Raw genomic sequence first — 18,512 nt, 5'->3', positions numbered from 1 at the left:
CCATTAGCAGCATTATTTAGCATTTTTCCCCAGAAGCTAACATGACATGGTTGGTAACAATGGATTCCTAAGGTTTTCTAGTTTCATATTATACCAGTGTCTTCATTCCAGCTACAGCTTCTTAAAAACAGTAATGTTGGACAGGATTGCACTCAGACAAATGACTGACCGTGCCTGCAGCCTGCGGACGGCCTCCTCGTCCTGTCTGGCGCGCCTCTCGTTCTCCAGAGCGTCCTCCAGTTGGCCGTACATGCCCTCCAGCTCCCGAACCCGCTGCAGGTACTGTTCCAGCTCAGTGGACTTCTGGGCCACCTGCTCCTCCATCTGCTGCCGTACCTGTTGAACCAGGAAAAATACAGAGAAACACTTTATTCATCACTTTTTTAATAAATGGTCCTAAAGGAGTACGTCAGGTTTTCAAAGACTTACATCTTACCGTTTAAGTGAGTATTCCAGCCCAGCCTATGTTAAGTAGTGTCATGTGCTCTATGTTAACTCTTTAGCACTGTGATAGTGGGTGTAAAGTACACATACTGTGTACAAAAGTACATTAGCCTGTGATTAATCAGCAGTTTACTAGAATCTAGATTAGATTTTCTGCTAAGGAGTTTATAGATTAGCACAGAGATGAACATAAACTTTATCAACTATTTTAATAATCAGTTGTTTTGGTTATTTATCAAGCAAAAATGTAAAACATTGGCCACTTCCAGCTTCTAAAAAGTGAGGATTTGCACCTTTTTTCATTTTATTTCACGTTACGTTGAACTATCTTCGGGTTTTCAACTGTTGGTTGGCCAAACAAGCAATTTTGAGAAATTATAATGTGCATTTTTCTAAATTTTCTGATATTTTATAGACCAAATAATTAACTAATCATAAAAATAATACAGAAATGAATTGCCAATGACAAGAATCACTTGTTTTAGCTCTATGATTTAAGGATGTTGTGTTTGTATTTTTAAATGTGAACTTTTAAAATGTGAAGGTACAGGTGAGGTTATACACAGTGTTTAACCCTGACAATGTTATATTTAATGTATAAATATGTGCACTAGATACACGTGTTGAGGCTTGGTTGCACTTTACCGGTTTCACTCATTAAAGTAATAAAAATCTAACTCAAGTTGTCTCTTCGTGAAAACAGCCCACCAAGACACTGATGGATGTTAAACATCATCTAGCTATCACCAGAGGCAGTGAAGCACAGTGTAGAAGCCTTATTGGTGGTTACATTTACCAAATAGACCTTACAGTAACCAGTACGGTTCTACAATTACTATCAAGCAGCGAAGCATGTCAATATTAAGCTACGTAGAGATGTCTTCACCACCTATTGCGTTATTAAATGTAGTGATCAACACAACTTAAAACAACTCGTCTGCTGTTTCAGCTTCACTCTGAGCTGTAGTGTGACTTAACTTTAAATCTATTCCAAGTTGTTCTACTAAGAATCTTTTTTACATTTCATTTAACCTGACACCGGTAGATAAATGTCACATGACAATATTGTACTTAACTAATAAAAAACACCTACAGTACAGTATACCAAAAAGAGGAAGCTGTATTTAAAGGGATAGTTTGGGTGTTTTGAATTGGGGTTATAGGAGGTATTTATCTACAGTCAGTGTATTACCTACAGTAGATAACGGTCAGCACGCCCCCAGTTTGGAGAAGCAGACAGGAGTTACCACACACAAGCAAAGCAATACAGTGCTGTTGTATTTTGCAACCAGACTCAATTGAAAAAAAACAGTCATTTTCACCTCGCAGAACACAGGAGTTGCTGGTCTACCACTGTCTCGATCAGTTTGTTTGTTTGTGTTATTGTGTGACTTTGGTTAGTTCGGATTCACCAACGTCGCTCAATAACACAAACAAACTAACCGATCGAGACAGCGGTAGACCAGTAACCCCCGTGTTCTGCGAGGTAAAACTATAGTTTTTTTCCAATGGAGTCTGGTTTTCCTTGGCAAGAGCATAGATGGATACGACGGAAAGAGCTGTCTGACGGCAAGATAAAGCGCAGAAAATATTCTAAATATAGCGTACACTTAAACTGATATTGATTTTTTTAGGTGTCTAAAATACGTTTTGCTGCTGCCCCCGTCCACAGCAGTACATTGCTTTTCTCCGGTGTCGATACTCCTGTCTGCTTCTCCAAACTGGGGGCGTGCCGACCGTCATCTACACTGACTATGGATAAGTACCTCATACAACCCCATTTCAAAACACCCAAACTATCCCTTTAAGCTGCTCTTGCTCCACCGCTTGCTCTGACATAACTCTGTGGAAGATGACGAGGAGTGACGTACCATTTTCTCTCTCTCCAGGTCAATCCTGTAGCGGTCCTGGAGTTCAGTTTGGGTCTGAAGACGCCTTCGTTCTTCTTCTGTTGCATTAGTCGCCGCCTCCTCCAGAGCCTGGCCAAAAGAGAAACAAAAAAGGTCAGATATTCCCAGTTGATAAAAGCACCTTTTTACTTTCTGTCAACTGGGTTTCACCTTTAAATTCATGTGAAATATAAAAATAAAGAAGGCAGAAACATCTAAACAGAGAGTTTAAATGGAGACCATGGCCCTATCAGGGGGAAGGGTTACAGTCTGCTTATTTTAGTTTGAAGGTCAAGAAGCAACCTGTAGCCTACAGTTTATAAACAGAAGTGAATACATTACATCTAAATAGTTCTTGAGATGTAAAACCTTTATTTAACAAAGACAGAGATGCAAGCTCTGAAGAGGAATTGAGAGTGAACATAAGTAGTGTCCACTGCTAAAAGATTTCTTGCTAAGACATGCATATTGAAATAAAAAACGTACTGAAAAGGTGACTGCATGAACTGCATAGTGACAGACAGATTGCAATGAATTGTTGTGGATCCAAGTCTAGATATGACTATGAGAGATTAAGACATTTTATTCCAACTCAGAAAGGGATTTTTGCAGCATTAAAAAATAAACTAAAACTTATATTGTCTGCTCCTCCATATTCCTCAGAGATCTACCCTCCCCTAACCTTCACATTCATACACAACTCATGTTTGCTTTAACCTCCAAAGATGACAATATTATAAAACTAACATTACTAACACTTAACAAAAATAAAAACTATAAAAGATAAAGTTGTTGGTCACTGCTCATTCTTCTCCATCAGCCCTTTAACACACTCATAGTCTGTAAATCTATGTATAACTCTACCTTACTCTATATTTGAAATGGTAAAGAGTGAACTCAGTTTGTCTTCCTTTAGTTGTCGTCACCTATTTTTGGATTGTTTTGTGTTTTTTCTTTCTTTTTTTAATTAAAAAACTTTAAATGTGAGAGAGAGGAATGAAACAGCGAGTTAAGTAAAGGCAGTTTCAGCAGACGTTTGGTCTCTGAGTGCCTTTCAGTTAAACATTATTTCTATTTCATATTTTCCATTTCTATACGAAAGTTAAGACGTTGGAGCACGTCTCCATTGTTTTGCACATTAAAGCAGATGTAACAGGAGAAGTTAATCTTCAAGTTAATCGAGTTATGCGGGTGGTCGATCAGTAACCTCACCCAGCTGTGAACCGTCTTAAGACTGCGACAGTCTACTATATATAGCAGCGTAGTGTGAGAGCCAGACTGCCTATTGTGTGTGTGTGTAGCCATACATGTGTGTGTTCATTGTGCATTGATGCAGCCATCTATGCGAAACAGGATTTTCACCTCAATGGCAGATTGTTGTGCATTCATGGAGAGCAGAGTCGTCCCACACAAAGACAAACCGTTATTCTCTGTTCCAACTGTATGTTACACAACGACTATGTGAACTAGTGACTATGGGACCAGGGACTATGGTGGAAATACTGTACGTCCTGATGCCAGATGTATAAATGATGCTCACACGCACACACAAAAAAAACATTTCCTCACACATAAACTGTTACTTAGAAAAAGCAGAACATGCAGTGAGAGCGTGCACACGTGAGGAATATAACTCAGACAAGGTCTACACATGATAAACACGAGTGATATGATGAGGTGGAGACAGAATCTAAATAATAATATGTTGTGGGTTGCTTTGTGATTTAAGACTAACCCTTTATTTCCTGTTTTACGCTTTTCATTGTATCCTGTACTGTGAAACACTTTGTAAAGTTAGTTTCGATACCATTACTGTAAACTAAGTCATTGATTATATATCTGGCATTTAGTAATGACGACTGAGATATCACTGCCAATGAGGGTTGACAGGAACATGTGATGAATTATTAATAATGGTGCCATAAATGTCCACGGCTGTGTGTAGTGATAGCTGCTCTGGTGCTGCTGGAGAGCCTTTCCCAATGTGGCAACATGGAGCTTCCTCTTTGCTGTTATTGTTAATGACTGGTATAAACACTACAGTAGTGGAGCAGGCAGAAGTATTGATATGGAAATTAGTCATTAAGGGCATCTACATCCGTTTATGGCTAACGGTGGGGGCAGAAACAAGGCTATGCCCAGTCTCACAATGATTGAGATTTATAAAACAGAACCATGCGTATGTCCAGCTTTATGTTTTAGTTCACACAATTTGAATCATCTGGCCCTCAGGAGGTCATCGTTCTATACCTGATAAACTGATATATTGTCACTCAGTGACCTCTTTATTAGGGACACCGGTACAATCTAATGCAACACGTCAGCCATAAATTCTCAAACAAAACTCACACCCTTGCCAAAATGTGTGCCATATGCATTGACAAACCCAAAATGACTGAAAAAAAAATGTCCCTAGTTTGGCACAAGGGTTAACCTCACGGCCGTTTCCAGTGTTAACAGGAAGCAGCCATTCATCATCAGCATTTCGAGAATCCACATAATCACAACCAGTGAGTCAGCGTGGTCAACAGACAGAAGTGTGAATCAGGTTTAGGGAGATTTACTGGAAAAACATGTCTAATGGAGACTAATGTCGCTCCCTCCGCCTCCTTCCTGGTTCAATACACATTCCTCTGTTTGTGACAGACTATTCATCAGTCGGGGGCCGCGGGGCGGAGCGGAGCTATTATTGGTATTCATGAGCTGGAAGTGAGTTTCAGAGAAAACCCACCAGAGCTTTTAGGTGACCTACTTTAATTGTTGTGTGAACCGTGTTTGTGTTTGCGAGCCTGAAACCAGCAATTTGTCATTTATAGAAGCTCTACAGGTAATACACGTTACTCTCAGTCTGTGTTGTTTTAAAGGTGTGACATTACCTCTGAGGAATGTTGTTTAGTCAGCTTTGAGACTTTGTGTTGTGATGACATCATCAGTATGTACTGTCACTACAGCGATGATATAACTGATTGAGAAGATATCTATAAACAGTATCTCCCTCTAGGAAAACATACTTCCTCTGATGTCCAACATTAATACGCTCAGTAATAACAAAGGAATTCTTACAGGACATGATACAGTCGTGGAATGTAAATAAGTACATCTACGCAAGTACTGTACTTGAATACAATTTTAAGGTACTTGTACTTTATACTTCTACTCCACTACATGTCAGAGGTAAATATTGTACATTTTACTTCACTACACTTATTTTAAAGCTTTAGTTATTTTACAGATTCAGATCATTAATACAAAATCTAATCAACAAATACATAATGATGTGTTAGATTAAGCTACCCGGCAGTATATAAAGTAGTTAAAGTTAGCTCCACCTTCAGCAGCTGCAACATTAAAGTGATGAACACATGAATGCATCAATAATTATTTCTAATAATATAATATACATGAATCTGAAATGGACCATTCTGCATAATGAGTTACTTTTACTTTTGATACTTTAAGTATATTTTCATGCTATTGCTTTTGTACTTAAAGGTCCCATGTTGTGCTCATTTTCAGGTTCATTCTTTTATTTTGTGTTTCTACTAGAACATGTTTACGTGCTTTAATGTTTAGATAATACCTTTATTTTCCTCGTACTGTCCGCCTGAATATACCTGTATTTACCCTCTGCCTGAAACACTCAGTTTTAGCACATTTCAACGGAATTGCAATGGAATTGCATTGCTAGGCAACAGTTTGGGTCCATATTTACTTCCTGTCAGTTGATGTTACGTACATACACTGCAATAGGAAATAAACTGGGACATATTTAGAATGTTTACGTTTAAAACCGTGTAATGGTCTAAATATTGTATATTTGTGACATCACAAATTGACAGAAATCCTAACGGCTTGTTTCAAACGCAAAATTTCTGAATACGAGCTGTGTGTATTTCTCCGTATATTGAGCATTTTGATAGTTTAACAGTATTTATATAGCACTTAAACCTGCTTTATAATGTAAAAGACCTGAAAATCTCACTTTTTACAATATGGGACCTTTAAGATTTTGAATGCAGGACTTTTACTTGTAGCGTGTAGAGTTTTTTTTTTACAATTGCTATTTTTACTTAAGGGACATTATGCTTATCAGACGCCAAAACACTGCACAGCCCTTGATAATATTATAAAGACGAGAAAGTTATCATGGCGGCAAATTATTTTATCTTATCACGAGGTAAACAGTAGAAATATGGTCTTGATGTTACAAAGTAATCTAACAGGAATGTGTTCTTGATTGTACTAATTAATGTTTTTCCCCCACAAGGCTAAAAGTCAGTCTGAACTTTACGGATTCAGTCAGCGATAACCAAACCAAAATTGAGATTTCTGTCCATGTAGACAGAACAAGAGCAGACAGAAACTTTCCTGATAAAGAACAGAACATCCAAACAGCTGAGTCAGCTATGAAAATGAACAGTTGTGTCTTAAATACACACACAGCCTGAAACACAAAGTCATTTTTAAACTAAAACTGTTTGGGAACAACGTGTCTTCTTCCTCCAAGTCACTTTGACTTTGATCCTGGAAGGGGAATGCCCGCCCTTACTTCCCGTTGTTAAACTCGTCTGACATGTGTGCTTTGATTACCTTAATTATTTTTTTTTATCTTACATGTTTAGACATTCCCTCTGGGGGAATCCATCCGGTTTCATTCACAAACAAATTCCAGTGAATTACTTCCTGGATCGCCCTTTCCTTTTTTTTCCTTTTGCTGATAAGGCTGTAGGTGTAGCTCGTCTGTCCCAATCCACCTGTTTGTTTGGTGTTGTTTGTCTTGGTGTCGGGTGTTTTATGCAGTGGTGGAAAGTAACTTAGTACATTTACTTAAGTACGATTTTGACGTACTTGCCAGTACTTTGACGGCAAATATTGTACGTTTTACTCCCCTACATTTATTTGATAACATTAGTTCCTTTGCAGATTCAGATTACTAATACAAAATATAATCAACAAATACATTATTATGTATTAGATTAAGCTACCCAGCAGTACATAAAGTAGTTAAAATTAGCTCCACCTTCACCAGCTGCAATATTAAAGAGATGAACACATGAATGCATTGATAATTATAATCAAATTATATAATAAATATGAATCTGAAATGAGCCTTTCTGCCTAATGAGTACTTCTACTTTAAGTATATTTTAATGCTAATGCTTTTGTGCTTTTAATCTACTTAGGTGAGATTTTGAATGCAGGACTTTTACTTGCAACAGAGTATTGTTACACTGTAGTAACGTTACTTTTACTTAAGTAAAAGATCCGAGTACTTCTTCCACCAGCAGTTTTATGAGCTCTTTATCTTTATATGTTTGATTTTGCAGAAATTTTAATCACTTACGTTCAGTGTTTTTCTTTTATATTAAAGGTATTTTACATTATAATAATGGAAACAACCTCCACAACTGATGCACATTTTTACTATTGATGCACTATTTTTGGCCCAAAGAAAAAGGAAGTGCAGCTTAGATCAACATGCAGAAGTTACAATCTCTGAAACATAGAGGATAAATCTGGAACAGGTTCAGTCTTCACTATATCATGTCATCATAGATCCGTCCCGCCGTTCTCGTGTGAAACAAACACTTCCACGCTGAGCTATTCTTAATTACTACAAAAAGGAACAGATGTTGCACCAGACGTTTCCTGACCAGACTGGACTCACAGAGGGAACATTTAATGTGTGTTTTATTTTTTCCTCACCTTCCTCATGTTCTCCAGTTCGAACTGTTTGACCTCGTTGGCCGTCTGCAGCTCGCTCATCCTCAGCTCCAGCTCCTCCTGTTCGGCCTGCTGCTTCAGTCGAAGCTCCCGCCGCTTCTGTCGAGCCTCGCGGTGCGGCGCCGGCCGGCCCTGACGCAGCAGGCTCACACAGGTCTGAATGGCTGAGAGGAAAAACATGAAGGAGAGACATTAAAATCATGTCTGTAAATGTATGTGCACCAAAGTAGAACTAATAAGAAGGTCCAGATAATCAGTGAAGAGCTGTGACGGTTTGGATTAATGTGTCTATACAATTATGTGACAACAAAAATCATATGTTTATAAATATCTTTCATATTAGAGCTGAAACGATTAGTCGATAAACAAAGAATTGCGACTATTTTGATAATAAATTAGTTGTTTTCAAACACTTTAAGTAAAAATGCCAAATATTATCAACTTCCAGTTTATCACATGTGAATATTTGCTGCTTTTCTTTCTTGCTTTGTCATTTATGATTGTAAATTGAACATATTTGGGTTTTGAAATGTTAATTTTACAAAAAGAGACATTTGAAGACTTCAACTTTGGTTCTGAAAAGTGTATATTTCACTATTTTCTGACATTCGATAGAATACGCGATTAATTAATTAAGAGTAAAAATAACCTGCAGATTAACCAATAATGAAAATAATTGCCCTACTTTGTATCATAAGAGGAATTACTGTATGTAATGAAGAAGAAGAAAAACATGGGCGGTTATTTCTAATTTACCTTTTTGTGAAATTAATTTTTATTACAATTTGGCCGAGTTTTTAAAACTGCAATGTAGGACAAGTATTCTGTATTTAGACCTAATTTAATTTCCCATTTTTCCTCAATTTTCCATTGAGATTAACAAAGTATTCTTTCTTAACTTGAAACAGCTCAAATGAAAAAAAATCTTTTAGGTAAATTTTACAGTAAAACTTCACCATCACTGATGATGCAGCAAAAGAAGTTGTCTTTCATTCAAAAACAAAAGGTCAGAAAGTGCTCGTGCAGCAGTAGGAAGTGAAACGAGAAACATTATGAATCACCACGTTGAGGCTTGCAGCTTCAGCATAAAATAATGATAGTCTGATAATAATAATGGTAATAAGAGTTTAAGGTAAGGAAGATAGGGGAAGAAAAAGGTTGAAATCAATGTTCTTTTTCTTAGATTTAGATTTATTTTTATATATTATATATATATATAGATTTATATTTGTATATACACATTTATTTGATCCCTTTTATTTTAATTTAATTTATATATTTCTTTTATTTAAAAAATGTTTTCCTTTCTCCTATTAATATGCTTATTTTTTATACTGTTCCAATCTCAAAATATAATCCTATATATTTTATATCATCCATTTTATATCTGTGAATGTACACCAATATAATTTTAACTTAAAGTCTTTCATATAAATGGAAATGAGCATTGACACAAGAAAATACTGTATGTAAAAATATAAATATTTATAATGGCTCAATAAAACCATTTGAAACATGATAAATAATAAGAGGAATGATGGCTGAAGTTGCGTCACTACTCACCCTGGATCCACTCCTGCTTCTTCTTCTTGTCCGACGCGCTGATTTCAAAGCTTTTATGTGACGACTTGATGAGGAAGAGACACTTCTTTCCGTCTTTGTCTTGTAGAGGCTGCAGAGAAAAACAACAGATTAAGATTATACCAGTTGATAAATACAGAAATGTAAACAAACATGAAGAGTACACCACAATAATTCAGTCGCACAATCAATATCTTGTGTTTTCAAATGTGCTGACTGGACCTAAAGCTTAGGTCTGTGTATTAGTCACAGGTGATATTCCTGATATTTTACACACCCTGGTCTCAGATATGAAATTGATCACTATGAAGGCAAGGAGGCGGAGAGATAAGTGGGAGTTTTGTTAAAAAGCAGCAGGTTCTTACCTCCACAGTGCAGTTTCCATCCAGTAAGATATCTCCTTTCTTCTCAGCTTGGTCCTCGCCAACGTAGTAGAAGATGGCGTTTGGCTTCAGCATGAACCAGCGCTCCGTCCAGTTCTTCCTCTTGTGACCTTTCTTCATCATGTAGCCCTGCAGAGAGGCGAAGGAGGACGTGAATCGAGTTAAATTAAACTCAACTACTACTCTTAACATTACTGATTTTCATTATAAAATTATAATTTACAGAACATTCAACCCTTGTGTTCTTTCTTTAGCTCACTTTGACAATAGTGAATGTTTTCTGCATCAACTTGCTTTCTGTTTAAGTCTCTACATAACCCCAGAAACACAAAAATAGAGAGACCTGCCACACATCACCACAAACTCTCACTTCCTTATCTTGTATATTATATGTATTGCAAAGGGCTGTTTTAACTCAGATTTCTTCTGTTGACAATCATTGTCTGTTATATATATGTTTGTCTTGAGGAGAAGTGTTTAATTATTATTATTATTATTTTATTTGCAGCTTTTTACATATTTTCTTTTTGTGCATGAATCTTTTTAATTGGTGCACTTTTACATTTTATTCTTGCAAAATATGTAACCAGCTGATGCACACTTTTATGCATCAGCACTATAATGTGTCTCGCGTATGATATCATGTCATTTACTATGTATTTCTTGCGTGTTTTCGTGACAAAACATAGTTTGGAGACCTCATCTGGGATTCCTCCCAGTGAAAGATCTTGTAGTGTGTGACCCCCCCTGTCTCCGGTAGTGTGAAAACCACGAGACTTAAAGATTCCCGATGACAAGACAGCAAGTTGTGTAGTGTGAACAGTACAGCGATCTGACGACTTTGAAAGTCTGGTAGTGTGAACTTGGCTTTAGTGAACCTTTAAGTTGAGACTGTAAAGAGCCATAGTGTTTGTCGATGGCTAGAAAAAGAAGCCTGCTTTTGTTTACTTCTGTGTGAAATCGAAGACAGTCGTATATCCCCGTTATCATTGTAAACTGAATATGTGCTGTGTTATAAATGGATAGTTTAACAGGCGTAGTAACAAAGGTGATGGAGCTCAGCGAACAATCATTTACAGAGACCGTATCATCATTCTGTGCAGGTGTGCCGCCCACCTGTTTGAGCACGTCCATGATGAGCTCCTGGTAGACCTCGTTGATGCCCATGGAGAGCGTCTGGCGGTCCATGCCCTTGCTGAATTGACCCGACCCCACCAGGATGATGAGCTCCCAGGGGTTCAGGCTCTGCTGCTTCGCGTTCAGCTGCATCTTGTAGTCCTCGAAACGCTCCTCCACCCAGCTGCCCCCCATCGCCTCCGTCAGTTTACGCAGGAAGTACTCAATCTGTGCGTGGAGACACACGAGGGGTAATAACACATGAGCATACGGTAGAGCACACACAACAAACACAAGCAAAACAACGATACAGCTCCACTTTTTTATTAAAACTGTTCGTTCATATTGAAGACAACTGTCCCGGTTCTGTATTTTTCCTGCTGGTCATCTCTACGTGGGCTGATTGGAGCACATAAATCTACATCTTCTTCCTGTGATTCAGCTCCGATGTTTGTTATACCCAACAATAAATCTTCCAGCGTTTGTAAAAGAACAGGAAGCTGGACACTTCCTTTTCTGCTCTTAAGCAACAGACGTTTTTCAACACTGAATGTACAACAGTTAGTGGCTGTCTGATCTGTATGATATTGAAATGAACAAAAGCCCATTTAAAAAGGAGTTGTGCGTGGAGTGGGAAGTTAACACGGACAAACATGATAATTTGATTATATTTAGAACACTTATATTAATAACTTCCTCCATTCTGATGAGTAACCAACCGTTGCGGAGGAAGTGTTTTCCGATTTAAAGAACTTTTGGTGGAAAATGGACGGTATGTTAAATTAGGAGATGCATCAGCGAGTACGCGGCCGGTTTAAAAGTTAGTACCCAGTTTATCGTGAATGAATTAGGATCCTTTAAAGGCACAATGAGTAGGATTTGTTTGTAAACACAAAATTCGAAGTTGGCTCCTCCTATCCGGCTCAACGGCCAGCGGGTGAACCTCAGATTCTGTCTCGTTTTGGAACGACCTTTGAGCGTTTGGCATTTCGCCTCGCTGTATTTGCATTTTTGCAGCACTGTGTCCGCCATTTTCGTAGCTTCCTCTTGGATATGCGTGCTTATTATCTGGCAACTTGTCACTACGTTTTTTTATTACATGGCTTTGTTGAATACTCGATTCTGATTGGTCAATCACGGCGTTCTACCGCCTGTTATTTCTTTATAACAGACCGTTGCTATGAATAAAAGACCGTTGCTGTGGACGCAGTTCTGATGTCGAACTCTGGAGGACCATTTTTGTGTCAAATTATTGATTTCTTATGCAAGTAGCTGTGTAATAAGTGGGAGGATGTACAGCTAGCGGGTCATTGTTGTGAAATAAACCCCTTCAGGGTGATGCAAGATCGTTACTAATCCTACTCATTGTACCTTTAAATCAGCTTTCTTGTTCTAAAAAACTGACTCAAGATCAGAATTTGTGAAATTAAACAGTTCTGGAGTTTGGAGGACGTAATATTGAAGTGTTTAGAGCAGTCAACAAACTGCAGCTTTCACTGAGAGCAGCATTGGTTTTTCTGAGGTTGGACTGGACGTCCGACTATTGAACATCAAACGTTCGTTCACATTCTTGTTTATTTACTTTACTTTTCGATCAGACATTGCTGGATCTAAATCAGGAAACTTCCTTAAATACAGACTTTGCTTCTTTATTTAACACGGATACATTGAGCTGTTTGGCATAAACAAAATAGAAGAGTTACAGCATGTTTATATTCCCCAAACTAAAGTATTGAAGTATTGTATTGGTATAATGTAACGCTACAGTCAGATATTGTGTTGGCGCCGATATATTGAACAATACCTGGCCCAAGCCCCGGTTATTTAATTGCTGTTGAAGCTAGAAGTTGTAGATCTGCACCGCTTCACCAAATGTTTTGACAAGATGAAATATCATTTGAAGCTGCAATTGATACCTGCAAAACACAGCCTGTTTTGAGGTCTGAGAACTAAATGACATTCTGTTATTAAAGTGTCACCAATAGATTTATTAGACACGATGCAGTGGAGGAAGTATTTAGATCCTTTATTTAAAGTACAATTACTGATACCACACTGTAAAAATACAGTTGTAAATGAACTTAAAGTATTAAAAGTGAAAGTACTCAATGCGGAAAATAAAAAATATTTTAAATACATTTAAATAATTAAACGGAAAAGCAGCGGGATTTGCTGCTTTTCCTTTTATTTATTATTTATTAATTCATTATTATTATTTTTATAATTCATTATTTTCCTTTTACATTTGCAACTATAAAATTCCTGTTTTTTGCACGAAAAAATACTTACACTATTATCAAAATTGCCAATACATTTTTTTGTCAATCGACTTAGTGATTAATCGATTAATCGTTTCAGCTGTACTTGTATAAACTATTGGGTAGTTTAATTTATATTTAAAAGAGTCATATTTTAGAAGCTCCCTGAATGTGTGCAAAAAACTTAATTTGTAAAGTAACTAAAGCAGAAAGTGGCATGTAAAGAAAGTACTCAACACAAGTACCTCAAATGTGTACTTATGTACAGTACTTGAGTAAATAGTTTCATTCCACCACTGCAAGTAATCTAATACCAATTCATTGCATTAGTAGTAGAGTCCTGGTCCGTTAACTCTCACCTCCTCAGTGACGATGGTCAGCGGGTATCTGTCCTCAGACAGGAAGTTGAAGATGCACCAGATCTTGAAGGCGTCGTCGTTGGAGATGAACAGCTGACTCTGATCCAGATTCTTCCTGGAGCACAACGTCCAGCACATTTTGTTGAAGTCCTGACGGTCAAAGTTCCCCGTCACCTGAAGCAGAGCAGAACGACAACGACAACAACTCTGGTGAGTCAGTTTTTTAAAGGAAACAGTTCAGTTTGTAAAGAGACAGAAGACACAGATAGAAAACATCTGGAGCTGGAAAACATTCCCTCTGCTGACGTTTCCATCAGTGAAACATGTTGGTCAGTGGGTCCAAATCTTTTTTGGCTTTTAACCTTTAAAGTGAAGCACACGAGTTTCATATTTTTAGTTATGAGCTGAAGAGTGAGTCTTGGATTCTGCCTTCATTTCGCCCATTTGAATAGTTTTAAAGAGACACAAAGAGATAAGATACTATTCAGTATTTAACGATAAAAAAAAAGATTTTCAGACCTAATGCAAATAATTCAATTGAATAAATCACATGCCAGTTTGAAAATTCAAACCCATCAATCTCTTTGAGCCTATCTGCACCAAATGTTGGTGTTTTTTTTACCTGCAGCTTTTCGATTTCTGCAAATTTCAGATGCCGAAAAAAACAAACCAACCAATAAAATAATAACTTTTGTTCACACGATCAATAGATTTTCTGAGACGTCAATGTCATAATTCTGTTTATACCGTCACACAGTGTCCTTGTAACTAGTAACTATATCTGTCAAATGAATGTAGTGGAGTAAAAAGTACAATATTCCCCTCTGAAATGTAGTGGAGTTGGAAATATGCAAGTAAAGTACAAATACCTCAAAATTGTACTTAAGTACAGTAAGAGATTATAATAAATAAACAGCTGGAGGAATGATATGAATATGAATGTATACATTATCGATCCAATATATACAGTATAGACTGTGGTATAAATATAAGTACTATGTTAGTGATATATTATGTGCGATAACTATTATTACCAAATAAACACCAGCCAAATGGATTTCTTCACAACCTGGCAACCCAATATTTCTTATTAATGTTTACAGCTTATTAAAATGATAGACACTGAATAAAGGGTGGTGAATTAGAAAGTGGTACCAAATTAATATTACTTTTTAAATATGTTAGCTTGTTAAATATTTGAAACATATGCAGGAGAGAAGGGATGGCGAACAAAATGTCTCCAACGCACAATATGCTGAATACACAGAGTGTAACTTTGGCATGCTGAGCCACCAGTGAATACCACATAAACACTTTTATGATATATTTATATATGATGGCAGTATATTTTCCCAGATTGATGGCACGAATCCTGTCAATGCAAAACTGTCAGAACAAATGTGAAAGGAAAGATAAAAAAAAGACTCTCTAGGGTTAAAATTCCAGAGAGAAATGGGAGGAAGGCTCTTGAAAAAAAAGGTACAATCAGTGCTGTGGAGGGGAAATGTTCTCCTCGAGCCGCTGAACAGGAGCGTCTCCATGGAGACTCCTGGCTGGAGGAGCACATCTCGTCCTGCTGGCAGTCACACAAGCCACCAGCAACAAAAAAAACACAACAAAACAACTCCCAACGCTCACCGATCTGAGCATGAAGCGAACCCTGAAACTGAACTCACCGAGCGTCACATTTACTGTCTAAGTTTGGCTTTAACCCCCCCCCACACACACACACGCACACACACACACACACACTATTAGAATAAAACAATGTGGTTGTGGTTTGAGCAGCCATTAATGCAGAACCTAGTTTCATTGCTCGACATGTTCTCTTACACACATGAACGGACACATCATGATAACATAATAGTATTTTATTCAATAACAGTTGAAACAGATAAGTATGCGAGCAGCAATAACATGAATCAGTGCTTAAACATGAACAAATAAATCACCTGTTCATCATACAACGTTTGCTCTTGTATCATTGCACAATGAACAACTTTCTGTAACAGTTTATTTGAATTGAAGCTAGGAAGGTATTGTAAAGGTATCAGGAGTGCACTATTATTATTATTATTATTATAATATCAACAACCACCTCCAGGTTCCCGCACTACACTGAAGATTAAATTAAAGGGTCTTTTCAATTAATTTCTAACTTTTGTTCAGTAAACTTTAAATAAGAAAAACAGAGAATTGTTTAGAGGGTATGAAATGAAATTGGATTTCATAGCTAAAATCATCAAATCAATTAAAGGTGCTTAATGCGAGATTGGGAGCATTTATATTGCCTCCGCACGGCTCTCAACATGGCAACAGCTAAGCCGGCGGCTCGTAGCTAACGATGCTAACAGCGCTAATGGTGCAAACAAAGGCAACACTGCTGACAGAGCTAAAGCTTGATTTATGCAATTGTCTGTACAGCCAAAATTATATCACACCGTCAGACACGTCACTTCGCGGGAGTTCCATGCGGGAGGTTTTTGCACTATATAAGATCCAAAGTCACAATTCCACGTCAGCTCATGTCCGTGCGGCCGTCCTTGCAGAAAGCATAACCGAAGCTTAACAGTGTTAACCTGGGGGGGGGGGGACCGGAGCGTAGGTGCTACGCTTCCACCAACAGTGCCGTCAGTTGGGCACAGTAACCGCCCTTGAGAGCAGTAGCCGTGAGCTAGCCAGTGGGGCACGCTCACATGCACTAACATGCACTAAAAGCACGCGCAGCCGGCCCAACGATGTCAACAAAACACGGAGAAGCTCTGATTACAACACAGACAGAAGGAGAGAGACTTCATTCTCAGCTCAGGTAGACATTACTCCACTATATCTTTACATAGACAATAGTTGTTTGCTGCTTTATTAATGCTCCAGATATCATATAGAGCACCTTTAAGTCTCCATCACAGGGTTCTCATCTGGATCCTTGAGTGAAGACAGCTGAAGCATGTTGATGAATTTGCTGTATATATTAATCTATATATATTTTTTAAGTACAATACACTCAAGGCAATCCAGTTATTTTTAAAAACCTTAAATCTGTAATGTTAATTCTTTTAAAACTGAATCTAAATTTACGATATTTATATGGTGATTGTAGTGTTTTTAGGCTTATTATCTGTGTTCATTGTGTCACTAAGAGTTTCCCAACTTTCCATTTACAGCTGAAGTTCTGACCTGTGATGTCACATCAACGTAAAGCTGCCCAATAAGAAATGAGTTAATTAACCTTAATGAACTCAAATATCCTGAATTCTCTCACGATTGTTTGATTATGTTCTGTGCTCAGTGAGAGACGTTCAGCTCGAGTGAATAAACTGCACTACGAGTGAACTTTTCTAAAGCTACACAGGATCTGATGTAACTCTCTATTGTGTTAATTTAAGAGTGAGTCCCTGTGTGGAAACCTGTGTTGGATGTTAAAGTGACTCCTGTAGTCTCGAAAGTTAGCTGTAAAACATTTCTAGTTCAGTCCTTCAATTATTAATAACCTCCTCCAAAATAAATCTGTAGCTGCGTTCTGCTTGAATTCAGTCAATCAGTTACAATTCATTTTAATTTTTCACAGCACTTCTCAAATCACTCCTGCAGCACAAACTACTTCTCTGCTCTCCGTCCAAATGCTCAGCATGTTCAAAACAAGCATCGTTTCCCCAAAATATAAGTAAATACAGTGTACACAACTGAATATTAGAAACGGTTCAAAACACAATCCAGTTCAACAGCACCACAAATTACAACCTGAATCTGAAACATTATACCTTCATGAAAGTAGGATTGACAGGAAGGTTGTTGTTTCAGACAGGATCAGTTTCAGCTAATAAACTGGCAAGGAAGTGCACAGAAGTTACACTTAGACTTGAGACCGGGACTCAAGCCAGACTTCGGTTACAAAAATGAGAATATTGAGACTTGACTCAAGACTTTAAAGGAAAAACTTTGTGTACTGTGTTGGGCTGTCATTCGATTCAAATATTTAATCATGATTAATCACATGATCGTCCATGACTAATCGCAAATTAAATCACACATTTTTTATCTGTTCAAAATGTACCTTAAAGGGAGATTTGTCGAGTATTTAATACTCTTATCAACATGGGAGTGGGCAAATATGCTGCTTTATGCAAATGTATGTATAAATTTATTATTGGAAATCAATTAACAACACAAAACAATGACAAGTGTTGTCCAGAAACCCTCACAGGTACTGCATTTAGCATTTAGATTGACCAAACTGCATGTGATTATCATAAAGTGGGCATGTCTGTAAAGGGGAGACTCGTGGGTACCCATAGAACCCATTTTCATTCCCACATCTTGAGGTCAGAGGTCAAGGGACCCCTATGAAGATGGCCATGCCAGTTTTTCCTCCCCAATATTTAGCGCAAGTTTGGAGTGTTATTTAGCCTCCTTCACAACAAGATAGTATGACATGGTTGGTACCAATGGATTTCTTAGGTTTTGTTGTTTCATATGATGCCAGTATCTTCACTCTAGCTTTAAATCTGAGCCCGTTGCCACCTAAAGAAATTAGTGGCGTTAACTTTGCAGCCCATTTTAAGAACTTTGTGTCAGCTGTGTAGAAACATTATTAACACAGCTTTAAAAGGAACATGTTCAAGTGTAGTGACATCATAATGGTGACCATCCAGGAACCTGAAAGACTTGCAGTTTTCTTTTGAAGACTTCGATTTAATAAATTCTGAAGTTAAAAAATTCATAATACTGCAGGAGTGTTTTGAGAAGTTTCAACGGATG

At 37.6% G+C, this 18,512-nt stretch overlaps 1 protein-coding gene and 1 long non-coding RNA gene across 2 annotated transcripts in view; one reads left to right on the top strand and one right to left on the bottom strand.

Annotated features, from left to right (window-relative positions):
- The window catches only part of LOC119486449, a 68,779-nt gene extending 57,526 nt beyond the window's left edge, over positions 1 to 11,253 (top strand). Inside the window, exons 5-6 of the long non-coding RNA XR_005206533.1 lie at positions 2,334 to 2,447; positions 11,125 to 11,253. This is a non-coding gene — a long non-coding RNA (uncharacterized LOC119486449). The remainder of the gene's footprint in view (positions 1 to 2,333; positions 2,448 to 11,124) is intronic.
- swap70b (switching B cell complex subunit SWAP70b) overlaps positions 1 to 18,512 on the bottom strand; it is a 37,254-nt gene that overhangs the window by 8,716 nt on the left and 10,026 nt on the right. The window contains exons 3-9 of the mRNA XM_037766546.1: positions 13,755 to 13,928; positions 11,138 to 11,365; positions 10,004 to 10,150; positions 9,621 to 9,729; positions 8,040 to 8,221; positions 2,316 to 2,423; positions 170 to 336 (exon numbers count right to left, since the gene is read on the bottom strand). Coding sequence (XP_037622474.1) covers positions 170 to 336; positions 2,316 to 2,423; positions 8,040 to 8,221; positions 9,621 to 9,729; positions 10,004 to 10,150; positions 11,138 to 11,365; positions 13,755 to 13,928 — 1,115 coding nt within the window. The remainder of the gene's footprint in view (positions 1 to 169; positions 337 to 2,315; positions 2,424 to 8,039; positions 8,222 to 9,620; positions 9,730 to 10,003; positions 10,151 to 11,137; positions 11,366 to 13,754; positions 13,929 to 18,512) is intronic.

This window comes from Sebastes umbrosus, chromosome 4 (assembly GCF_015220745.1).
Source record: "Sebastes umbrosus isolate fSebUmb1 chromosome 4, fSebUmb1.pri, whole genome shotgun sequence".
NCBI classification, from domain to species: Eukaryota; Metazoa; Chordata; class Actinopteri; order Perciformes; family Sebastidae; genus Sebastes; species Sebastes umbrosus.
Note: the sequence above shows the minus strand (reverse complement) of the source record. Positions and strands in the feature narration are given on the sequence as shown.